The following is a 26110-nucleotide window of genomic DNA, read 5'->3' as shown; positions in this document are numbered from 1 at the left end:
CGTTTGCGCGTATCGCATTATGGGAAATAGAACGTAGAGAACGCGAGAACGTACGTCCGTGAAATAAAAAAATCATTACGCGTCACCGGCGGCGTTCGTCTGAATTCCATCTGTTGGCTTTTTGCAGCTGCGTCCGACTTGGTCGCTTCTGAAACCGCGCGAATCCAAATAATCCGAAAGCAACTCCCGAAAAACTGCGATGGCCGACAAAACGCGTCGCGAAGCAGAAATTTACGGCGAATGGAAAGAATGTCTTTTAACATTTGCAGCGCAATACTGCCGTCTAGATATTAATATTTGAAAATGACACTTGCATACTTCAGTTCTTATTGTCTAAAGAATTATAAAATCTTTCGCTCTATAGTGCCTTAACTAACAATGTACTGTAATTTATGTATCTGGTAACATTTCATAATTTATTTCATCAATATCGCGCCACGATTAAAACATTTTAATATTTGTAAGATAATGAGCAAAGGTCCAAGAGCCATAATAAATCTGTTATTAGCGTAACATGTTTAAAATAAATTTTGCAATTAATGAAGATTGACTTAATTCACGGTACATTCGATATCTTGTTACATCCAATTTCCATTAGCACGCAATTGATTTTACCCCGTCTTTGTGTGGACCATCTCGTGGCCAACATTTTCGTGTCCGGAATTAACCTCCATATTGGCTCGTGGTGTCTATTGGCAATCGATCGAGTGCTCAGCCAACCACCATGAATATGCACGAGAGAGCACTTCTAGAAAACGTTTCCAGCGAGCGCCGCCGTCGAATGTGCACCATCGGCTGTTTGATCATCGTGTTCCGCGGCACAATGGAAATTTGCAATTTACTTGGAGCCCGACTCCAAGACGGAAATCGTTGGATGATACGCGGATATGATGTCGTGCGAAGTACCGCAAGTATATAGCAAGTAATATTTCGCCAGGGACTTAATCAAAGTTGTAAAAATATCGATCCTTCTTCGAGCGCGAATCCGCTGCGTAAATAAATTTTCACCGTGTCTCTTTCACTTGTGCATTGATAAATTTCGACATTTTATATTTAGGAGATTTTATTATATTTTATTATGAGTTTTTGTGCGAATTAACAGCAGCTGATCCAGCAATATCGGATTCGCGATAAAGAAAGTGGTGGCGATTTGTTCGCCGCGAAAAACGAGAAATTAGACGTCACGCTTTCAAATATATTACAGCGAACGTTAAATGATTTTTGTTTTCTGCGCATGCGATATTTGTAATCTCCGCGTTATAACGCGCGATACGATTTTCCCACCCCGCCTCGTGAATTCATATTTATTCATTTATCGCGCGGTATTTCCTAAGCAGCCGGTGCGTTCCGGATAAACGGATTTTATTCGTGTGTTTCCAGTAACAAATAACCCGCCAGATAAAAACCGCAATTCCGCACAATTTCGATATTCACCGTTGAAATGATATTCCAATGCGCGTTACAGGATACTCCGTAATCGAAAGCTCACGGGCTTTTGTAGTTTTGCTGCCTTGAATTGTGGCTCGCGTTACTTTCATGATTTTTATTAACACAAAAATAGAACAAAAAGGAAGCAATATGCTTCTGCGCGCGCGCGATAAATCGATCCAATAGCGCTCGATTTATGCCTCGGACTATTGCTAGCGACGCTGCACGGGCGATATGGTGACGATTCGTTCGGAGCTTAACGCACAAAAGCCCGAGTGTACCCATTAGCGAGATACTTCGGGATTCAGTTGAATGCCAAAGCCGCGCTTAATAGCGGAGAATGCGGAACTATCGATAAAGTTTCCCGCTTCCGACCACGACAGAGAACCGGGGAGGTCTCTCGCGGTCTTGCAACGCGATCTTTGTGTCGCTGCGCAAGCAAAGCGAGTGATGTAATCGCGTCGTATGAATATTTACGTAATGCCCGACAAATAATGTCGTGACAACTTTATCGTAATATTTTATTACGAGCTTGCGTTACGACGACCGCTGAAGGAGAAGAAACGTCGCGAGAAAACGATAACAAGTGCAAGTACACCGTGCACTTCTGTAATGTGCGAGATGCTCCCTCGATTACGTCTCCCCTTTTTTCTACACGAAAAAGCGTTCTCTCATTCTGAGATTAATTTTCTTAATCCCGTAGAGTGCCGCGTTACGGCGCGAGTGCGCATCAGCGTTACACCCGCCAAAGTTTCCAATTATATTAATTAATTAAATCAATCATTTTTATTTGCGGAAACGCGCGGACTGATCCCATGTTATTTACGTTAACGGATAAACTCGTGCCGATATGTATAATTGGGCGCAACGTTATCGATTGCGTGTTCAATCGCGTCATATTAAGCAGACAAAGGTGCTCTTTTTCTGCACCGCGAAATGAAAGCATCAGCATCAGTGCGCGCGATGTCGCGCCCTCTTAAATTCGAAATCGCATCTAACGCTCTAACGGCGAGTTATTATCCTTAACCCCTTCGGCGGCATTGACGCCATATGGCGCGAAAAATGTATGTGTCCATGTCGGCATTGACGCCATATGGCGTCCTTGTATTTTTTTCGATTGATTGGGCCGATCTTCATAAAACTTAGTACCCAAAAGCGTTTTGGGTCGCTGAATACGAATCCATAGTCAAAATTTCAAAATTCAAAATGACGGATCCAATATGGCGATCAAATATAATCATAAAATCAAAATTTGTTCGGAATGTTATTAAATCTGATATCTAAGGGTTTTTGGGACTGATGAATACGAATTTCAAATCACAATTCCAAAATTCAAAATGGCGAACCCAATATTGCGGTCAAAAAAGCAAAATCTATCTGAGTGTTATGAAAACTGGTATCCAAAAATTTTTTCAGTCGCTGAATTTGAGGTACAAAATTGCAAAATTCAAAATGTCGAACCCAATGAAGTGGCACAAAATAAATAAAAACTTTTTTCACTAAGTTTTTGGATGCATCTTTCCAAAGATAGTTTGGGTTCCCAATTCTAAGATACAAATACTTGTCAGTTTTTCAATTGTTCTTAGATAGATTTGGTGTTTTGACCACCATATTGGATCCACCATTTTGAATTATGAAATTTTGTATCTCAAATTTGTATTCAGCGGCTCAAAAACCCTTTAGATACCAGTTTTTATAACTAATAGATAGATTTTGGTTTTTTGACCGTCATATTGGATCGGCCATTTTGAATTATGAAATTTTGTACCTCAAATTCATATTTCGCAAGCCAAAAAATCCCTAAATACAAGGTGTCTTTAAAATCCGATTACTTTTTTTGGGTGCCACCAGGGGCACAAACAGTGATATTCTGTTTGCCGCTGAAGGGGTTAACCAGAGATTGGAAAATGGGTGATCCATTTCTGATTGGCTCGTGTCGCGTACGGTAAAACCGGAAGTGTGAGAGAGAAATATATATGTATATATAACAAAGAAATCCTAACCGACCTAACCATAACTGTCCGTCAAAACTGGTCAAAACGTTAAAACGCAGAATAAGATATGTATTTTACTTCATGTTATCAATAATTTAATGTAACTTATTAGCTAACCTCAAAGTCTAATAATTTTTTTGTTTTAAATCAAATAAAAAAATAGGTAAAAAATGTCCAACACAAACATCATATCCGATTTTACCCCATGCACATTGTCCGATCTCTGGTTAAGGATCTCTGTTATCGCCGACCGGCTACTCTTTACGATTACGGTTTTAATTATAGAACGGACATTACTACCAACCACACGGTGTGGCGGTGCTTTTGATAGGACGCGCTGTTATCCGTGCGATGCGCGGACTTGATTTGCGAAATTAAGTGAAAATATTTATGAGCAGTTTACGCGCGGCCGATATTACGCGCTGCATGTTTCACACGACAGCGCGCGCGCGCGCGCTCATTCACTCCGCTCGCTCGTCATCTCGCCATACTTCGCCACCGTGCGTCGACTTTGTTGCAAATTAAATGCGGTCGGCGGGTCGGGCTTATCCCACACGGAAATTTCCTCTGAATTATTGACGAACTGACGCGTTTGACTGTTGCTGAAAGGAACGTCAGACCCCTTTTAATTCTCGAGGGACGCGCGGCGTGTAATGAATCTCGCAATACCACGTCGCTCTATGTGGAACGTGTATGCGCTATATAAGTGATACACGCTCGATCAGTCTCGTTAATTCCCGTCGTTCATCCGCGTATAACGCGCGAAAAAGCACGGTATAAACCGAGCGAACGCCCGAGCGAGAGCGATGCTTTCGGTGGAAACGAACGATGCTTCAGTCCGCGCGGAGACCGACCGCAGTATATATGTAACGACTTACATAACAATATTTTACTCGATATTTTCAATTGAATAAAAATAAACCTTTACGCGCAAACATTGCGAGAAAACAGTAACTAAAATAATAAAATAACGAAACAGCAAAATGATGGAAGTAGTGACGTAAATGCGAAGCGCGAACTGAATAAGCAAGCTTCGATCGAGCAGCCTCAGTGAAAACGGCGCTTGTGGTCAGACACGGCTGACCTCACTTCGCCTCCGCTACTACTAGCATGCTATAAAGGCGTGCCCGCACTCGCATTAGAATAAACTACATATATCTATCTGCGCCACGATGCATCAAACGGGCAATAAATGCGGAATATGTGACGGTACTCCCGGTACTCCAGCGGGTCCCTTTAACCCTCAGGCGAGCCATAGGCGGCGCATGTGTGCTTCGAGTTCAAAAGGATGGCTCCGTGCTGTCAATACACGGTTTCAGAATAATGCTTCTATGTAGGACACGCGTTGCCCAAGTTTCTCGAATATTGTATAAAATTTAAATTTTTCAGTATTTTGCGTATAACGATATTGCTATACTATTGTACAGGTTGCAAAACATGTACTATCGTACAGGTTGCAAAAATATTGATAATTCCTCAGCGAGAAGCTGGAACAGGAGTGCTCAGTTTTTTAAGCTACATATATGCATTTATATTTTGTAATGTAGTTTATATTTTATTTTATTTTATTTACACATTATTATCATTTTTATTCTTAAAATTATTTAAAAATAAATTTTTCTTTTTCTCATCTATAAAATATATTTGCGATCGTGGTACAAAAGCAATAAAGTGCGATAAAAATTTTTCTCCTTCCGTATTATTTATGTGGCAAATATAGCTTCCAAAATAAAAGAATACGTATGAACAGAAAAATGTCATGCTTCTCGAGAGAAACGTGTTAAATAAAAAATCAAGAGCTGATAAACGAAAGAAGTTTATCCAGAGTCAGAGTGAAACAGTATGATATGATTTTTGGAGGATTAGAAGTTGAAAGGCAACTATGAAAATTATTGTTACGCCGGCGAGTTCCGAGAAATTCTCAAGTTGGAGAAATTTCGCTATCGTTATCGTCGGTTTGCTATTTCTCGAGCGTGCAATACCAGCCCGACAAAATTGTGAATAGTTATTATAATTCCGAGCGTTTGCGCCCGTTGCGCGCCATATGCTTGATATGTCGAAGCCAACAGCTAACAATCTGTACGATATTTCGAATATTTGGCTGGCTCGTATTAGCGTTTGCCACAGCCAAGCTTCCGAGAAGCCACGAATTTACTTTTCGAGAATTTCGAGAAGCGATAGTAATACAAATCGAATGTTTATAAAAGCGCATTTGCTCGGTCAAAGTTTCAATACACGAACCTAAAACAAACGCATTTTTAATAAATTAACTTGAACAAATTAACGTACTGTATCAATTTTAAAATCCGAAATTGGTTTTCTCGTAAAATTTTTATATCAGGCAAATATTAAATAATACAGTGATAATATTCATATTATCACAATTTTATTAATTATTATTAATATAATATTGTAATAAAATTTATGATGGAAAATTAAAATGATTCCTTTTCAATAATTTTAGTCCACGTTCGACATTATTGAAGCTCGAACAAGCGGATGTTTTACGTTCTCCTATCTCGATTTCAAGGCCGACTGATCAAAATCTAATCAATGAGAGAAGCGTGCCAAGAGGCATCCATATGTATGATCCATCTTAAACTATTTTGCATGCGCTTCGTCTGAGAGACGGGAGAGAAAAGGAGCAAGGAGGGAGAGAATCGGAATATTTCCTGTTCCGGACACGACGAATATTCCAAGAGGGAAAATGAAAAGTGACGAACACACATACATAAGAACGCGAGAGAGCGCACGGCACTGACGAAACAAAATGTGTCTTTGATGTCGTTCTCATTTCGGCTGAGTCTTTTGCATTCTTTTGGTACTCCCGAGTCCTCAAAGGTCCTCGTTGCAGATAAGAACAGACGGGAAACACGAACATCGGTCTCGTCGCTTAAAAGAGGCACGGAGCACCGTATTAAAGAAAAGTCGCTCGGTTTGGGAGATGTACATGATTTCTGTGAGTTTTCCGAATTCAAGCCGAATTTCATGACGCTTTAAATCGAGAATCGAAACTGATATAATTCTACGGAGCTCGAATTTCGTTGTGGCGGCCGCACGAAAATGATCCCGATGTTTGCAACCATGGAAATTTAGATGCAACCAGGATAATTCAGATAAACTATGTTACTACTATTTATAGCATCGGGAATTGAACTTGCGTCATTTCGGTTTTCAGTTTAAGCTCATATCACACTATGCGTCAGACATTGAAATTGATTTGCAGATTGCGATTTGCCTAAACGAAATGTAGTAGACAACGTTTTGATTGATCGAATCTCCAAATCAAGATCTCAATCTTCAACGAATCATGCGATACGAGCTTAAAGTGAATTAAGATGATTTTCAAACAAATAAATAAGTCTCAGTTTCATGATATTTTAATGATTAATCAAACATTTAACAGTGTATTTTCGAAAAAGCATGTTGCAGAAAGCGTTTTTGTGTAATGAAATTTCCCAGCTCGCACAAAGAGTGAGAGAAAGGAAGTAGAACAGAGAGAACGAGCGAGAAAGAGAGAGAGAGAGAGAGAGAGAGAAAACGCGGACACACAGTATCGACATCTGTTCGAGTATTTTATTGTCGGCCAGTGATCCGGTTTCCAAAAATCGGGATCCTGCTCGCTGAGCGTGCTATTGCGGCCGCGAATAACGCTCGGCGTAATCTGTCTTCGTACGTGCCATTTGCCTTTGACGTTTACCACCGCGAAGGGCGCGCGTTGCTATTGATGGTAGCGGCGACGTTATCAGGGTTGATAGCGGGGGTTGATAACGCCGCGCTGGCTGTGGACACCCCAGTTGCGCGCGCGGGAAATAATGAAATTTGCCGTTGACGAGGCGAATGGTGATTAATGAGCTTTCGCACACAGGTGCGAGAGTCGTCCGAGTACATGTGCACGTGCATGTAGTGTGTGCAGGTGCAGGTGCACAAGGTGCGTCGGAAAAGTTTGCCGGCCGGATGAACAGCAAGCGTAGTCGGGGAAGAAAAATTGATCAAAATGCAATTGTATGCGCGAGATGAAAAACTATGAACTTCGTTTACGGCTTCCCCCTGAGCCGGGGTTCATTTCTTTTTTTTAGCGAAATGTTAAACTTCATTTTCGCACGTGTTTTATATTTTCGATATCGAATAGCTCAGTCAAGCGTTGCGCTAAAATTTCGCGCAAGTTTACTCGTTAAAATTCATTGAGAATTGAGACTCGTCATCTGTTTACGTTTGCAAATGTAAAAGTTGATTCGTCAGCGGAAATTTGCATATTTCTATTTGCTGATAATGTATAAAAAACATCACTCGCAGATCTAAGTCAACGAGAAGTTTATTCGCGCAATTGAACGTTTACCCCAATCTCTCGCAGTTTGCAAACATAATTTCTCTGCACGATGTATACGTATGTTAGTACGCAACCGAAACTCAGAATACGATTCCGTTTCATGTTTCAGTTCATAGACGGAAACAATGAAGTGGCTCTGGATAACTGTCTTGATAACACTGGCCCTGCCAGCTGCCGTACCACGGAAAATTCACAGAAACAAACCCAGTGAGTAAACACCTTACAACATGCATTTCGTGAATTTTCGCAAGTTGCTGTTATCGCAAGCAATGCTATTTCTGAAATAAATCGCTTAATTTACGCGAAGAAAGATTGTTCGCTTCTTATAAAATATCATGTTGACCGGAAGTCCGTGCTGATTTTTTTCAGCAAATTTCAAACGCAAAACTTTGTATTAATAATTAATATAATTAACACATTGCGGATCAGATATTTTATTGCTAATTATACCCAGTGGCCAGCTTTTTTTGCATCAAATATTTTTAAATTACTTATGGTTTGTTAATAGTTAAAAATTATTGTCATTGCGGACGAATGATGAGATATCTCGCATTTCACCATTTATTGCGCCGTTAGGAACCGTTGATGAGATTTCTCGCATTTTTTACAAACTTTGTTTTACTTCACTTACTTGGATGTTTTGCTAACTATCTTTAAAAAGTCCAGCAAAAATTATGATTTATATGTATTTTGAAGACGTATATAATTTTAATATATTTGGTGAAAATAAAATTATATGCGTCTTCAAAATACATATTAATCACAATTTTTAAGTACTGAACTTTTTAAAGTATGATACTTAGCAAAACATCCAAGTAAGAGAAGAGAAACAGTACAAAATTTACAAAGAAAATGCGAGAAATCTCGTCGATGGTTCCTAACGGCACAATATGAAATGCGAGATATCCGTCCACAATTGTTAATATACTGTATTTGAATTTTGCTAAACAAATCAATACGAAAGGAGGAGGCCCGATAAGCCACGATTTCGGCCCTCTCTGGATTTTATTGTAAATTATCAGAAACAATTTCTTAATACATAAAACACTAATTAAGCTGTTTTCAGCCTAAACGGACATGTTCAACGTGGTCGTTATCTTGTTTAAACATAGAAATTCGTATTTGTGGGTATTTTGTGCAGTACTACACAACTCGTGAAAATCGTGGATATTATATTAGAAAATCATGAACATCATAATATAATTATGTTTGTACGTAAAATTGATGCTGACAGTGAAATAGGTCAGATAGCACACACATACCTGGCTGCAAAACCGTAAAAAATGAACTCGCCTTTTATCGTACTAAATCTATGAGGTGAAAAAAGTGACTTTGTGTAAGGAATATGTTATGCAAAAGAATATTTAGTTGGTAAGGAACGATGTTGGTGTATGGTTTTTGGCTGGTATCGTTGTCGAGAGCGAAGGCGAGAACGATCAGTTTTTGTTTTGAGGAGAACGAAGCGTGAATCAAGCACCCCGTACGTTTCACTGTCAGCATTAATTTTACGTACAAACATAATTATATTATGATGTTCATGATTTTCTAATATAATATCCACGATTTTCACGAGTTGTGTAGTACTGCACAAAATACCCACAAATACGAATTTCTATGTTTAAACAAGATAACGACCACGTTGAACATGTCCGTTTAGGCTGAAAACAGCTTAATTAGTGTTTTATGTATTAAGAAATTGTTTCTGATAATTTACAATAAAATCCAGAGAGGGCCGAAATCGTGGCTTATCGGGCCTCCTCCTTTCTGATCAATCCAATATTACTCCTGCTTCCTTAATAGAATCGACGCATAAATTCGTAATTACTGTCAATAAAGCATTCCGCATGCTGTACCTGAGAAACCAAGGTCCTCAAAGCGTGCCTTCACGGCGAGCCTCTGCAAATTGCATAGTTGCAGGTGCTTTACGTTACACACATCCGAATACGTATCACGTAACTATTCGGAAAGGTATTCGATCGGGAACGCTTTCATTCTTCAGCCGTTATCCCGTCATGGACATTCGGATGTTCCCAAAATGGATCGGAAAATGCATCCCCTGATGCATCGAGCGAGCAAGCGAGGGAAGAGACCGACTCGATCCCGATCGAGTCGAGCAGGCAGCCGCTATTTCGCGATTGGGGAAGACTGCGTCATTTGTTTCCCCGTATATGTAAGCGGCGGTAAGCCGATTCCGCGATTGTCGAAAAACACATACGAAAATCGCTCGTCGACGAGCACGTTGGCCGGAAATTCGCGTTTCCGATCAAATCTCTGCGAGTAGATCTCCATGATAGACCGCCAATCCTCTTGACAAGCTTGCAGCGCGAACGGGCTGCTCTGCTCTGTTCTACCGAGGGATGCTTTGTTTTTTATCACGCGGCGACGTGTGCGAGAAAACAATTACGCGCGTGCATGCGCGCGCGTGCATATCGCTGAAAAAGCCAACCGAAAAGCTATCACGTAACCGCTCGGAACGGGCGTCCGCTCGAAAACCGTTTCTCGTTTCCCGGTCGTTATCCCATCATGGGCATCTGGATAATTCCCAAACGGAACGGGAACCGTTTCTTCGCGAACGATTAAGCAAAATCCATCGGCTCCAAAAAGGCTCGTCATGAAACGCGCGCAGGCTTGCGCAAAGTCTTACCTTATGCGGACTTTAGTTTATTTTATATTCTTTGGAAAGGGCTGGAGAGAAAGAGAGATTTTATTCTCTTTTATATTACGATCCAAATACACTTTGGTGGGGCACGAGAGATGCACTTTGCTTTGCTCTCCTGCCCGGTCAAAGGTTCCCTTTGTTCTACTACACGGGGTGGACGAGCGACAGAGGATAGGACGGGGATTGGGAAACGGGAATGGGAAACGAGTGGTCGTGGAGTAAGGATTCGAGCTTTCCGTCGGCGACAGATGTCGGTTATTGGAAAGGAGATGTCTTTTTCTTGTTTTCAGCGCCACGTTTGTACGGCGACCGGGTGCCCGTCAGGTTAATAAGGACCACCAGCAGCAAGGTGCAAGAGAAGATCGTGGACACCCACAATTACTTCCGCACTCAGGTCGAGCCGCCCGCCGCCAACATGCTCGTCATGGTAAGAAGTCCATTCGTATTCTTCGTCTCTAACAAGAGAGTCCCAGTTGGGACTTGGACAACAAATCCAACGAGTCGCGGATGACGAAGTTCCATCAAATTTTCGCCGAGAAAAATTTGATTTTTAACTTTGAGATTCATTGGGCATCGTTGTCTGATGCGCTAGATCCTGCACGTTCTGCACTCCGCGCAAAAATCTTGTCCGAAATGCTGAATCTGCAGCGAAATCTTGCGAGTAATAGGCGTGGTAGATTGCGTGACAGATCGACATTGATGTTTTCATTTCTCTCGAACCGCTTTTATGTGCTTTTCTCTTCTTGCGAAACGCGAAAAAGGTGCGTTCAGTTTTGTTGGGCGACGTTGCAAGTTCGTTCGCCCATCTATCTGTCCGCCTGTCTGTCGAGACATGAACGTCAAAGCAAAAGTGGTTTAGCCAAAGCAGACGTTACACGCTTTATCAGGAGAGTCGGGCCTTGGCGGCGGTTCACACGATAACCTTTCTCTAAATTTCATCGTCGTTCGTGGTCGTCGCGACGTATTTCACAAACGTCCGCTTTTTGTCCGTCAGTCGTACAGCATTTCAGCGCCCATGGTGCAGCCGATAATCGATACATACCGGGAGAGCTTTGATATACTTGTCATTGTTGCATCCGTCCGTGATGGAGGGTTTTCGTCCACGCCGGATGAAATATACGAGAACTTGGGGATTTTATTGACGACACAAATAGGGAGGGTCCCAGGATACCCGTATGGTAACTTTACAAACGGACCATGCGCATATTTACACTTGCCTCAAGGCAAATTTGTAAAGAGCTTCGCTCTTGATTGCGATGCGGATGAACGGTCCCGGGTGCTCAAGAAAAGTGCGTGACGTGAATACTGTTCTTGGCTCTGAGTGATCAGAGACGATCATTTATGTCGACCGATAAAAAAACTTGCCCTTACTTTCGCATTTCTTTAACAACTGCACAGACTGGATTGGATCACGTCAAACATTTTGTTGTTCAAATTTCTTAAAATGGCTGCCAAAAATATACATCTCAATCACACATTCCTATCGTGATTAAATTGCTTGCTGGGATTCAAAGTGTCGATTTAGGAATCAGCTTGCACAGAATCTCCTTTTTCCTAGGATTCGAAGAATCCTTCCTGTGAATCTTGGGAATCGTGAATGGTGCGAGCGAACGGTTTCATTGCCTGTTCGAATAACAGCGGATGTCCATCCTGGAGTCCCATCGATTTTCCCGGACTCCCATTTTTCGACGCGCCAACGCGTCGTTACTTTTTTTTGGATGGGTCGAATCCTTCCGCGTGTCTCCTTTCTCGCGAGAAATAGCCTTTCGGCTCTGTGTGTGTGTGTGTGTGTGTTGTGTGCGCTGATGTTGATCTAAAGATTCGAATAAATATTTGAACAGCTAAACGTGTTAAAAGGCACAGTAGTCTCTAGCGATATGTTTGCTTCTCGAAATTTGCGCGGACAACATATACATATGGTCGAGGAGATAATTAAGGATTGCAAACGGAAAATGACCTTCGTGATGCGGCACAGATAAAACAGCGTTAACGTAATTCAACTTTCGCGCGTGGCGCGACGCGCATTCAGTTCGCGCTTTTGGCAACTTCAGAGCAGATAACGCGCGCCGTTAATTGGCCTGATTAAAATTAAGCGGCGGATGCGCTCGTTATTCTCGCGTTTCATGATTTTCTGCGATTCTCCGGAAAATTATCAGAACTGCTGAATCCCACAATAATTATTACTGGCAACACGTGACCCCTTTTTTGTTTCGGTAATACTGCACACAGTATCAAGATACGCGTGATATTCTGAAAATAACAATTAATTGATACGAGGCTATTTAACCATAAATTATTTTGATTGTAAATAAGAGAAATGCGTGTGACAAATCACGAGTGCGTTTCAACAATACAAATAATTACAAGAGACAAATAAACACAAATAACGCATGTATAACAGAATAATTATACGTGTGTGGCGAATGGCGTGTAAACGTGACTGCAATGTTATTCGATCATTCGGGTATTCGAGTCGCAAAATGAACATCCAACGTTAAGATGTTGAACTCGCTATGCACGCAAAATGGTGGGCTTTATCAGAGATTACTTTACGAAGTGGTTTACTTGATCAGAAAACTGGATTGTCGAGGTTCACCGGCGCAAGCACGGCGCAAGATTTCAATTTCCGCCTTGTATCGGCGTTATTATCCGATCTATATACAAATATGTATATGCACTACACACACACACACACACACACACACACACCACACTTATTTCCCGTTGTTTCTCACTACGATGTACCATGCAGGGAGAGAGGGGGAGGTGTTTCAGAAGGAAACGTGATATCCACCGCAGTTGATAATCCAATGCAGTAAGATTCATAGAAATAGCAATTAACCCAATTCCGTGGAAGAGCACAAAAAACGTACAAAATAAAAACAAAAGGAGAAACAGTCATCAATACAACTTTACAATTTTCAATAACTGACGTTTGCAATAATATTATAATAATGTTCAATGATGTAAGTTAAATTCTATGACTAGTTTCTCCTCTCGTTAAGATCGCGCGAATTTGACAAATTTTCGATGCTCGCCCTCCGATGAAATTTTCTTGCGGAAAAGGCGATAGTATTTGAGGATGCGGGCAGGTGTTTACGTGATCACAGGCAGCACTCCCTCTGGTCCTCCCCTTGCCGTTTGCTCGTCATGCTCTCGCGCCGCCAATCTCGAGCTCGGTTATAAGTTACACGACTTCCCACTTAAATTCTTTTCCCGCGAAAACTACCCGCGACGTCACCGTAAAAGCTACTTTCGGCGGGAGTTCGCCATAGATGCAACCGTTATCCGGGATTTCCTCTGCGAAACTCGAGGCGCGCGACGTAGTTTCCTGAGTGGAGAGGATGACTGCATCGAGAATCTTCCTGCATCGATGAATATACGGAGTCAGCGTGGCGAAACCGTGTAACGTCGCGTACGAAGCACGTAAGACACTGACGATCATGTTTCCCCTTTGGTATATTATCGTTAAATATCGAGTTAACAAGAACCAGCTGTTATAATTTACTAGATAAATAACTTCGATAATCGACAACATGATTTCCGTTTCTTTCTTCTTTTTATGTGAGTTTGTAATATGGAATGACTTAGTCTTTATTTTTTTTCTAATTTTCGATTATTCACAGATAAATTTCATTTTAATATTCGACGATTTTGCGCATAGAAGCGTATGTAGGAGGACTCAGTCTTTACTTTTTTTCTAATTTTCGATTATCCGCAGATAATTTTTATTTTAATATTCGACGTTTTTACGTATAGAAGCGTATTATTATTTCTTATGTTCTCTGGTACAGCTCTGAGACACCGTTATTTTATGCAGAGAAGGTAATAATTAAGAATGTAATTTCAAAGTATGTCCCACAGAATATTGCATCTGGTACCGGTTAAAATACAGAACCGAGTTTATATTAGCGAGTGGGAAAGCAGTTGCCACAAGATGCATAAATTGAGGAGCGACCGTGATTAAAGATCCCTGCTCTAGCAAACCTCGAGTTTCTTAAGCTTCTTAATGTAAGCATGTAGGATGCAATATCAGAACTTCGGTGGCAACTTCTAATCGTTTTTCCTTTTTCCATTTTTTTGTTTTACGAAATAAGGTAGTCGTGGACTTATAGCGACTGCGTGCGCGGTTCATTACGGGGAAGTAAAGTGCGGCGGTATAATCGCGCGTTTCCGGTATCAAGCTCGTAAAGGAAAATATAAAAAAGAGAAGAGGAAAAAAGATAGTAGAAGGACGAGAAGTGCAGCGTCTTCTCGTGAAAAACTTTCCGAGGACGCGGGGTCCGCTTTCACGAAGTGAACATTCATTGGCTTTGAAAGCGCGATATTTGCATATAACGAGCAATTAAAGATCCGGAGTGAACTCAAGAAACTTTTACCGCAAGTTAATTTATGCAGCTGGGTACTCAAGAAAACATTCCGCACTCGTAAACATTCCTATAACTCGTGTTAGTCGTATTCCATTAATTTAATTAATTCGAAATATACACAAAATATATCGAACCTTCCGGATCATTATTTCAATAGTTAATTTCTCGACCAGTTTGCAAATTTTAGGTAAATGTTAAGATCTGGGAATCTTACTGGGGATTTTAATTGTTCATAATTTTGTAATAAACAACGAATGACGACTGAAACTTTTCGCTGAAACTTTAGTCAGAGCCATGCCCTTGACAATACAGGTATGTCAAGATTATTAAACTCGGTGAACTCCTAATTAAAGAAACTAACCTAACCCAAACCTAAAATTCTATAGATTCTATAATTTTAATTTTAAATTAAAAATTCGTTTGGATTAGTTAGTTTTTTTTGGAAGGGAGGGAGGTGCGCAAAGGGAGAAGTTACGCCCATTGCCCGCATTCTCTCTGATAATTCATGTGATAATTCATAAATGTTAAGATTAGGGGCGACCTCACCGACTTTAATTATTCATAACTTTGTAATAAACAATGAGCGACGGTTAAAACTTTTGTAAGTTAATCAAAGTTATGTCCTTGACAATATGTGTCAAGGTCATTGAAATCGGTAGGATCATCTCTAATTTTATCAAAAAAATATTTACCAAATTTTCTTATTTGCTAAATGCCACTCTGTATTTTCAACAATTTGTGATTCGAGAGCTATTAAGTTCTGAGCGTAAGAACATTTTCTGAGTTTGCCCGGGCAAATGTTTGCGGTTTGCAGCAGCGATCGTAATTCTGGGACACTCAGCGCGCAGTAAAGTCGTTTAGCTGGGTATGTCCGATAATTCCGGAACCCTCCCACGTTTCAGAAATGGCATCCGGGCTTAGCAAAGGCAGCGCAGAGGTGGGCCGATCGCTGCCTCGGCTTGGTGCACGACAATGCGACCGGCCTGTACCTGGACGGTTTTGGCCAGAGCGGACAAAACATTTTCATCAGCACGGGTCGTACACTCTGGTGAGACATTATTAAATCTTGTTTACTTCTAGTTAGCGAGTTCGCGTTGCACCCACTGTATTTGCCCAGGTGCATCCTGGGACGCGCGCTAGACTTAATTCCGCGAACACGTGTGGCGGCCCATCCGCAACGGGTGTGCCATGTTAATTGATTAACTGGCGGTTTCTTTTATTTACATAAAAAAGGAAAGAAATCAGTTTCTTCTCGTGGGAAACGTCAATGCTGTCATAAATCGCGAAACGCGCAAAAACAGACAAGGACGGATGATCTTTGTCTGGCACGATCTCAAACGCGATTTAAAAAATTGCACTACGAAAATCCGATGACTCGTATCGTATCGTGCTCGTATCGTGCGTGAAGTCGTTTCAAAATTAAATTTGGGAAGAACATTTTAAATCAATAATTTTTAAAAAATATAGGTATTTTTGCAGAATCGTGATGCCGCAAAATGTAATCTTAACACTCGCTAGTGAGGGAAACTTATCGAAACACGATTTTCTCGCGGCTCATCGACCTCGAAAGTTAGGGTGGGGGATGCAAATCGTTTGCGGGACGCGATGCAGATTTCGCGATCGTAGGGAGGGACAGGAGGGCTTCGCAAACATCGGTGCTTTGCATCGCGCTTGGCATCGCACGCGCGGTTGCGAGCGTGCGGGGTATCGCTCGTCGAATCACGTCGGAATGTTGCAGGAACTTCCCCATCAGAATGTGGTACATGGAATACAAGGACTTCAAGTACGGGGCCAATACGACGAATGAGGTCCTCGAGATCGGCCATTACACGCAGGTGGTTTGGGCGACGACGCATCTAATCGGGTGCGGAGTGAGTCATTGCACCGGTGGCAAGGGTCCGCTCGGCAAGGACTTCTATATGTACGTCTGCAACTACGCCCCGAGGTAGGTATAATGTTCTCCGAACACAATAGAAAACTGTGTGGTGGTGTCGAGCGTATCCAATAGCTTGAGTTAATTCAACCTTTCAAGTATCTAGGGCAGAGCGTTCTCCATTTTTGACATTTCTGACACACGTATCACATGACGTCATCATCCGTGTCCAATTCTGTAAATTCTAATTTTAAGTTTTTGTAGAAGTTTAGTAATAAGAATTATTATTAAATTATAAAAACTGGCGCGTACTGTCGTTTCGCTTCCTGCTTGGTAGACGCGAGCGTGGCTATTTCCGGTTTTCCGATTTTTTCGAGTTTGTGCCTCGCAAAGAAGAACGCGCGGAAGATAAATGGCATGTTATATCGATAATAAGAGAGCAATGTGGTGTACAACTATTTTCGCTGGAGTGCATGCTGTTTGCCCCGACTGTTATGATACAGAGATGTTTCTGAAACACTACCTGCAATCGGGCCATAGATGGAACTTAGTTCATTAGCGTGGAATTGACGCGATAATTTGCCAGAGGGAAATGCAGATCGGAATGGTTAACCGAAACTTGGCGGATGCAGCTTCAAAGCGGGTCTTAGTTACATCGGTATTCGTGTACTAAAAGAGAAAAGGTCAAAGCTGATTGTTGAGAAGCATTCATATAAGCAGAATAAGGGGGGGGGGGAGAGAGAGAGAGAGAGAGAGAGAAAAGGCTGAGGAAAGCTCAGAGAAAGACGAAAGGAACGCAAACGATCCAGCATAATGATAATTAGCAGGAACAGCTACCATTTTGTGAGAAAAGAAAATTTTACACTGCGAACGGTATTTAATGTTGAAATAATTATTTAACGTCATAACTAAATCTAATATTTTTTTTATTCTTCGAATAATCCATAAGATTCAAATGGTTGCTGGTTATAGCAATAATAGTTGAGAAAAAGAAGTTCCAGCAATAATGATTGCTAGAGAAAAGAAGAATTAAAGAAAGAAATATACATCGTCAAAAATTTGCAGTGTAAAGCTGAATTTAAATTTAGCTAATTTACAATATGAAGAACAAAATTTTAATTCATCATATTCCAACACATATCATAATTGAACACATTGTGAATTCACCATTACATACATTGAGAAGTTTTTCTTTTTTAAAGCCACGCGACGTGAGCAACGGAAAAATCCTGTTTGGCAAAACGTGTCAGCTCGTTCTACGCGGAAAGCAACGCTGGTCGTGCAGGACTAGTAGTGCTTTAGCGCATTTGGCAGACTTGGAGCTTTTTCTGCGCTATCATTGAAGATGCGATCTTTTCCATCAGACAGCTCGCGCGCCGACTTGATTATAGCCGAGCTTTTTTCCACCGTGCCAAAAATAACCAATGTATATTCAAGCTCGTGCGAGACTGGCATGTGTAAGCTTCCCCTAGACACGCTGAAATATGTAAATCCTATATTTATATACTGTGTGTAAGAGGTGTAACCCGTTCGAGGGAAAACGGCAGGCACGAGGTAAGCAGGGAAAACAAGGAAAACAAGGAAAATGGTGACACCAACGCGGGGATATATGCAGCGTCAACGCGAGTTATAGCTCGTTCGTCTTTGTCATGCCCATTGTGGCACTTAGACGGCTCTCTTTGTCACCCGGTGTGGCACACTTTCCCGGTATACTTATGGTTTTCGTTGTATGCGACTACTGGATGAAGTGTACACACACCGGATGTTCGATACAAAACGTACGACGCACGACACGCGAATAAGAAGAATCCTCTGGAGGTTCTCTTCTGCGAGGAGCGATTTTCTCGGACGGGGCATTTAATTCTTAACGCACGATTTAATTGATTTTTGTCGGTATTTTAGATAATTACTGATAATAGAGTAAACAGAATTAAATCAACGGAATTAAGTAAACAGAATTAAACATTCCTCTAATACGAGCCATTCATAAAATATCTCATCAGATATGTATGCATAAATAACTTTAATGTAATTATTTTTCATGTCCAAATTAACACGAGTCTGTGATCATGGTAATATAATATAAAGCGCTGCCCGAGTTAACTCGGGCTTGCGCGTTAAGGGGTTAATAAGAACTTTGAGTGAATTTAAATTCAAATAAAAGTCAAGTATTCATAAATTATCGGAGCAGAATTTTCGAGAAGCTGAATATTTTTATTATCAGCAGAAATTGCAATAATGTTGGTAGTCTTGTTTTAACATTTAACGTCTCTCTCTCTGGAAAATTATTTTAGTGGAGTATTTATTAACTTTGGAATAAAATCCCTTTGGATATTAAGCAAGTTACAGAATAAACTCGTACAGAATGGAACATTTTACGGGATATGATACATTTGCGCAGCTCTGTATCAACAACTTGACAATTTGTCACAAACATTTCGTACAATATTCATTAAAGTAGCGGAGGGAATTATACGTCAGCCGCGTCGCTCTCGCATCCCCGAGTGAGCCGTCCGAGTGAGTGACAATAAATAAATGATTCTCCCGGCGACGTTTCACGCGCGAGCGACTCCTGCAATTAGAATCTGCCTCGGCCTTCGGCTCGCAATTTATCGCTCCTGCTGCAATCCGTTCAAAAATGCTGGGTGACCCAGTTTCGAACTCTAAGGATTCCTACAAATCGCAATGCTATATATCCCTCTCATATCGATCCCCCGCAATACGCAGACCCGATAAATTTTCCGCAAGATCCGTTCTAATGCGATCGGCCGATGAGTTCACCGCAGCTTCATATATTCATGTTGCAAAACGAGATATCAACGGGCAAATGCACGGGCGCCGCTATATTAGCTTGTCGAATCCCTTCAGGCTCGTCCTGCGTTCCGAGGCAAATAAAAATTGTTTGAAGCATTAAACATTGTAAACGATAAATATCTACTTTGCACATAGCAAACACAATGTCCCAGAATTGGCGGAATATATATATTCCCGACGTGAAATCTCGAATGAATTTTTGTCGTCAGTAATCTCGTGGCATTAACAGTTTCCAAGCCATACTTAAGTTATACAAGACGCAGCAAGTGGATTCTGCAAATTGAAGTTTGAATAACGTTATTCGTGAGTTTGACTTGAAGCGGATTGAAACGAACTTCGCTTCGGCGGAATTATAATTCGCAGCTCGGCCAAGATATCGAATGTTGACTCTCGCGAAAGATTGCAAAAGATTGCGAAAAATTATCGAGCAATCTTACGTAAGTCCGCTTCCGTTTCACGCAGGGATTAGTCCCGACATTTACATGAGATTTTACGACGTGGAACTTTGACGGGTCCCACAGCTGCAAAATTACAAAGTAAAATTTCCGGATTCGGGAATCCAGCACGTTAAATAAAAGAGAATTCCGCGGGGTTTTTAAGATCATTTCACATACCACTTTATACGTCGATCTGTACTCCTTGTTAAGCACCACACACTCTCCTCTCGCAGTGTATTTGACGCCTGACCTATTTCGCGTGAAAAGCGAAGCCGGCGCGGTCGTATGGCCACCATCAGTAGCCCGGGTCCTGAATAAATAAACCGTGTCACGTGGCGGTGGACCACCTCATCTCCTTCCTTTTATCTTGCCATTCTTCCGCGCCGGCTCTATCTCGTAATTAATTTCGTGGATATACAGCATCCTCCCGGACTAACGGCAGCGGCCGGTCTTTAGAGGCGAAAATTCTCGCGCGATCGCTTAAGACGCGGAACGTCTCGCCCGGAAAAATACTTTGAATGTAAATTCGGTGGCGCCCATTTGCAAATTGCTCTTCCGGGTCCTGCCGGGGCGTTTCGTTAATGCGCGCGGCTAATGGATACTGCCGAAACTATTTGCACGTCGCTACGTCTCAGAAGTCGGGCGTTTATTTCTAAGCCGCGAGATAAACTGGGAAGATATTTCCTAAAATAGCGGCGGCTTCGCTATGTCGAAATCTACGTCGATTTTAAATTGTCAATGATCGCTGGAAATAGAAAGAAAGAAAAAGAAAGAGAGTTGACATGCAGTTTTGCAATAAATTAAATTTCGCTTCAACAGGGCGGAGAATTATAACTCCATATTTTCATTTAGTTGGGTATGAATTATAAAATAAACAGTTGCGCTGTGCTTTAATTAAACCTTGCCGTCAGGCGTAATTATCGAGGAAATTTGTTGCTGCGATTAAGAAATTCAATTTAATAAATTTGTCGGTAGAACAAACTTGACTCAAGCTCTTTCTCTCTCTCACTCTCCCTCTGCACATCTGATATTTTAATCTTCAGGAAGGCAGACCTGCGTGTTAAAACCTTCTTGTCCTCATCAAGCGAGGAGTGAAGTTCGCTTTTCTCCACTTTGAGGCTCGCTTTAACGTCGCTGACGTTTACGCGAACACGTTGAACGGCACTCTTTTTCGTACGTTCATAAATCAAGCAAGGCATATTTGCGATAATACATCCTACTCGCGTGAGCTTTCCGTCATGACGATATACTCATATAATAAATTGGATGAAACTGTTCAAACCGTTTCGCGGGCCGTGTAGAAGAACTTATCATAAAATTGAATAAGTTAGAAACTGAGAGGAGGGAAACCCCAATGGAGATGAGAACAATTTCTTATAAAAATGCGACGCTACTCCTGGCTCACCCCTGCTTTCGCCCCCCCCCCCCTCACCCTCTTCTGACGCAGAAATAAAGAAGCAGAATTTCTTCGCGCGTCGCCGAGTACGGAAGCGAACGACAGGCTAATCTCGCTAATGTCGAATTATATTTAAATCCCCTCCGTGTGCGCTCGCGACGCAATTCATTTACACTCTCCCCCTTCTCCCCTTCTTTATCTTCACCTCTCTTGCGGCAGTAATATCGGCGGACAATCGCCGTTTACGATATTCAAATCAAAATTAAATGTTTAATGCTAACGCGCGTCGTCGCCGATCCGGAAACCGATCCGGAAGTCAATCGAAAAGCCGATCGGAGGGCTACCGATCCGGAAGTTGTCCAATCTGTGCGGACATGCTCAAGGCCGGATTAAAGTAAAATGCCGCTATGGGCCTAATGTTTCTGTTCCTTCATTAATTCATGTTACCCTTAGTAATTCATGAAATTTTCTCAGTGTTCACCCAATTTGCTCATATCTTTCCTTTGATTTGTATTCATATCAAAGATTCCTTTCTATACAGGGTGTCCCGGGTTTTAACCGACAAACTGCGGGAGCATATTCTACTAGTGGAAATAAGAAAAAATTCTTATATCGAGTTTGCTTAGAAATGCTTTATTACAAAGTTATAAACCAATATTGAAAAGAAATATGAGATAAGTAACAACGGAACATAGTGTAGAATTTGGAAGGTCGAAGATGTTTACGTTATGTGTATTCACATGTATTCATGTTCACTATGTTGAAACGATTCAGTATGATTGTTACTTTCACAACAGTAGCTGTTAGATTTCAATCGTCGTGTCAACTAGCAATTACTATCAGAATGCCAAAAGTGTTTTCAAATGAGGAATACACTGATATTGATTTCGTGTACGGATTCTGTGACGGAAATGCACGAGCTGCCGTACGAGAGTATCAACGTAGATTTCCTAACAGGAGAGTACCAGATAGATTTAAAGCAACGAATTACTAATTCAGTTACTGAGATGCAACAAAATTTTCAGGAATGTCGTACTGTAACAAATTCTGTACTACGTCGATGTCTAGTTTGTATCGATGTGCAAGGACAACATTTTGAAATGCGTCACTAAATCATTGCGTAGATAATTTTTATTTTTGTGAAAAAATCCGTTGTTACTTATCTCATATTTCTTTTCAATATTGGTTTATAACTTTGTAACAAAGCATTTCTAAGCAAACTCGATATAAGAATTTTTTCTTATTTCCACTAGTAGAATATACTCCCGCAGTTTGTCGGTTAAAACCCGGGACACCCTGTATAGCTCTCACGACACTCTCCTCTAAAACATGCGACTGTTGCTGGCTCTACCTTCTCTTCCTCTCGTTTGTCACGCGCTCAACGCTCGCTCGCTGCTGCGCTATACCATTAATCGCCTATTGGTTTTTAACTCATTTTGCCGCTCTTCACATTTTGTCGCTGTGGACCCGGGTCCACTCTGGTCCCTTATATTAATCCTACACTGGTCGTGCTTTTGCTTCGCAGCGGAAACTACCGGGGCCGGCTAGGCCTGCCGTACGTGGCCGGCAAGCCGTGCAGCATGTGCAAGGACCACTGCACGCGGAACAAGCTCTGCACGAACGCCTGCTATCATACCGACCTGTGGTCCAACTGCGCCGAGCTGGTCAGGACGTTCGACACGTGGGTCTGCGAGACGGACACCCCGGAGGGTCGCGAACGCCGGAAGTTCTGCGGCGCCACATGCAACTGCAAGGACAAGATCTACTATCATCACGACGGGTAGGAGAGTCACCCTCCGTCCGGAGGCGCTGCCGTTCGGGTCCACCGCGTTGCATGAATAATTCGATCGTCACCTCTCCTTTTTCACCTCCTCTCTTCTCTTTCAACCCTCACAGATAGATCTAAGCCCGGAAGACCCGGCAAGTCGGTCTTGGGCGCGAGAACGTCGCCGAGAACGGTCGCGAGATCGTTTGACGGCTGGAGAATCGTGTTGTTTTATTGATGAGCTCGTTTGTTTAGTGATGAACGTCGGATGTAGCGATGGAGCAGGTTTGCTCGACGTTTGCTTCCAGCTAAGGACCCAGTTGTAAGGGAGAAAGAGGGGGAGAGAGACGATGGGTAACGAAGAGGGTTGGTAACGGCTGGATGGAATAATCTGGGAATATGTGAAATGATCGCGCGCACGTGCATGTATACTTGTATGTGTGCGTGCGTATCTGGAACGTGCGACTGGATCTCTAGATTTTGCAGGAATTGCAGGGACCGCTTTTGTGACCCGCGATAGATTCCACGACGTGCGTGACGGTCCTGACGAGATTGAGTCGTGTATAATTTTTTGGAGATTGCCGATCTCGGAGAGTAATTCTCTTCTTGCGTGTGCGAAATCTGAAACTGCGAATTTCAGAGTCTTTGATTTACTCGCGGAAGAATCACGGCAAGTCGCACGAGAGATCCTGCGAGAGATTATGCGATGTAAACGCGAACGTGCATAAAGCATCAACCGCGCGTAATTTTCCTCGACGCATAAATTATATTATTCAGTTCGCAATTTGGTTCGTTTCATTTGTTTACATGTACTCGTTTTAGCTCGGCGCAACTCGGTCTATTGTGAGAGTGGAGCAAAGCGAGGCGTCTTACGTCAAAAGGAAGCTTAAATAGCTTTATGGACGGATTAAATTTTCATCGGCGAACTTCGCGTATCATCTTGGTGGTAAAATGTAACAATGATTCGGCTCTCTTCCTCCCTCTCTCTCTCTCTCTCTCTATTTCTATCTTTTTCTTTTTATCTGCACAACTGAGGCAACGATTGTTTAAGGACGGAAATAATCCCGCGATCGATGTGCACATACACAAAGTAAGTACCGGGCGGTTGCAGCTCGCTGCAGGATGAAGTTTCAGGACTGGGTTTGCAAAGTTTTTAACATGCTCTTGTCCCGTCAGCGAACTCCTTTAACTTACTTGCTCCTTATAAGCGAAGAATTTTTAGTTAAGCTACATATAAGGTGATTTCGCATTTTTAACTTCCATGGGGAACGATAAAATGTATCTTTCAGCAGCTTATACAGTTATCAATAATTTTATTTTTCCTGCATTGAATACTTACCGTTACGAACACGTTTACGCATCTAACAAATGCATGTCGTGCTAGTTAAATAATTGAAGATCCATCTGGAGCAGATGACGTGACTAAATTATTAGGTCATTAATTAAGTAATCTGGGTCGCGTTTAAATGACGATATAACTTCAATGTAGCGATGTTTTAGAGAATTTTGTTGTTTTTTTTAAGCTTGCCTAGTCTGCTATGAAGTTAATATACGACGAGCTATTGTGCTGTCATGAGTATGTGTTTAATTTGATTCATTGCTGTCTAGATGTGACCCGGATTACTTGGTTAATGATCTATATAATAATTGCTTGTTTTATCTCGTAAATCCGATTGTGGAATTCCGTTGCCACGCGTTTTCCGCCCTTCTTCGTCCTTCTCCGAAAAAAGAAAACCGAAAAATCGAAACGATGATTCTCAAATATCACAAAGATTGTAAATAAATCCGTTGGATTACATATCGGAACCGAGACAATTACTAGACGACAGGCGTACTTTAACTAACTTTAGCGCTAACCGTTAAGGCAAACGATGTAAAAATTAAACGTAAGCTTCAAGGAGGTGGTAAGAGCGCGATGTTGGTGTTTCTTGTCGTGATATAACGATGGAACTTCCTTTCGTTAGTAATCATCTCAGCAACAGCTATTTTTATCCTAGATTAAACGATAGTGTGTAATGTCATGCGCGCGCGCGGCGAAGCATCCGGTTGAAGTCAGGATCGCAAAAGTTAACTCTTTACCGCTTGATTTCTCGCGCAATCGAAAATATGCTTTGGACGAAAAACAGGGTACGCGCTTACACGTCTAGGAACGTAATTCCTTCTCCGCGAACAACACATATCGTACAAGAAAAATGCATCTTCATTGGCATGAGAAATTATGGGGCGTTGTTATATGGAGCCCTCATTTATAATCCGACACGTTCGCTAAATAGAGATTTTTAACAAAGTTGCGAGTAAATAAAGATTTATAGCAAGCGAAGAATGGAAGCAGAGTGCACCACACATGGTTGAATGGAAAATCGTTGTTATTTTTTTATAGACTAATAGAACATTCGGTGTTGCGGCATACATAACGCACAATGCGGTAAAGAGTTAAAATAAAGCCGTAAGAGCTAATCGATAATACCACGAGCCGGATAACAATATCTGTGACAGACAAGCAGATGGCAAGCGTGATAATGTTAAGCACGTAATTGTCGGTATAATTAAGGAGTTCGTTAAAAAGAGATATAATATAGTGACTGTGTGTAACGCTCCATAAAATAAAATGTTTAAACTGTAATACCTTTTGTCCACACACACTTACAGAATAAATATGCTGTAAATACTATACTACTCCGCGATTTTATTATTCAATCACTATTTCATCCAAATCGCCACGATCCTGATATTTCATCATAAATGCAGAATATTACTACTTGTTACTAATTAATACCGCGGATAATCCTCGCCGGCACACGTGTAATGTGAGATTGTCCGATTCTTGATAAATTTCTAAGTACGTGCAATTAAATTTTGATAAAGCACCAAATACGCACGCATATACACATGTACACGTACGCACGGTATTTCTAATTAGGAGAATAAACGCACGCTGGACATCGGCCGCTGCGACGCGCTTAAATCGCGCGGAAATATTTATTCGTTACCGTGGAATCGAGGGATTAAGCGGAATTATGTGGCGAATAAATCGATGCGTTTTA

The 26110-nt window shown here is 41.6% G+C and overlaps 1 protein-coding gene across 5 annotated transcripts in view; it reads left to right on the top strand.

The window, feature by feature from the left end:
• Positions 1-25740, top strand: part of LOC105283632 (cysteine-rich venom protein) — a 75619-nt gene extending 49879 nt beyond the window's left edge. For all 5 annotated transcript variants that reach the window (XM_011346586.3, XM_011346572.3, XM_011346580.3 and 2 more), the window contains 5 exons: positions 7862-7959; positions 10702-10838; positions 15684-15829; positions 16520-16726; positions 22827-25740. In XM_011346586.3, coding sequence (XP_011344888.1) covers positions 7878-7959; positions 10702-10838; positions 15684-15829; positions 16520-16726; positions 22827-23085 — 831 coding nt within the window. In that variant the 5' untranslated portion in view covers positions 7862-7877 and the 3' untranslated portion in view covers positions 23086-25740. The remainder of the gene's footprint in view (positions 1-7861; positions 7960-10701; positions 10839-15683; positions 15830-16519; positions 16727-22826) is intronic.
• Positions 25741-26110: the final 370 nt, after the last annotated feature.

This window comes from Ooceraea biroi, chromosome 10 (genome assembly GCF_003672135.1).
Source record: "Ooceraea biroi isolate clonal line C1 chromosome 10, Obir_v5.4, whole genome shotgun sequence".
Classification (NCBI taxonomy): domain Eukaryota; kingdom Metazoa; phylum Arthropoda; class Insecta; order Hymenoptera; family Formicidae; genus Ooceraea; species Ooceraea biroi.
The sequence above is the reverse complement of the archived record's forward strand: the minus strand, read 5'-3'. Positions and strand labels throughout refer to the sequence as shown.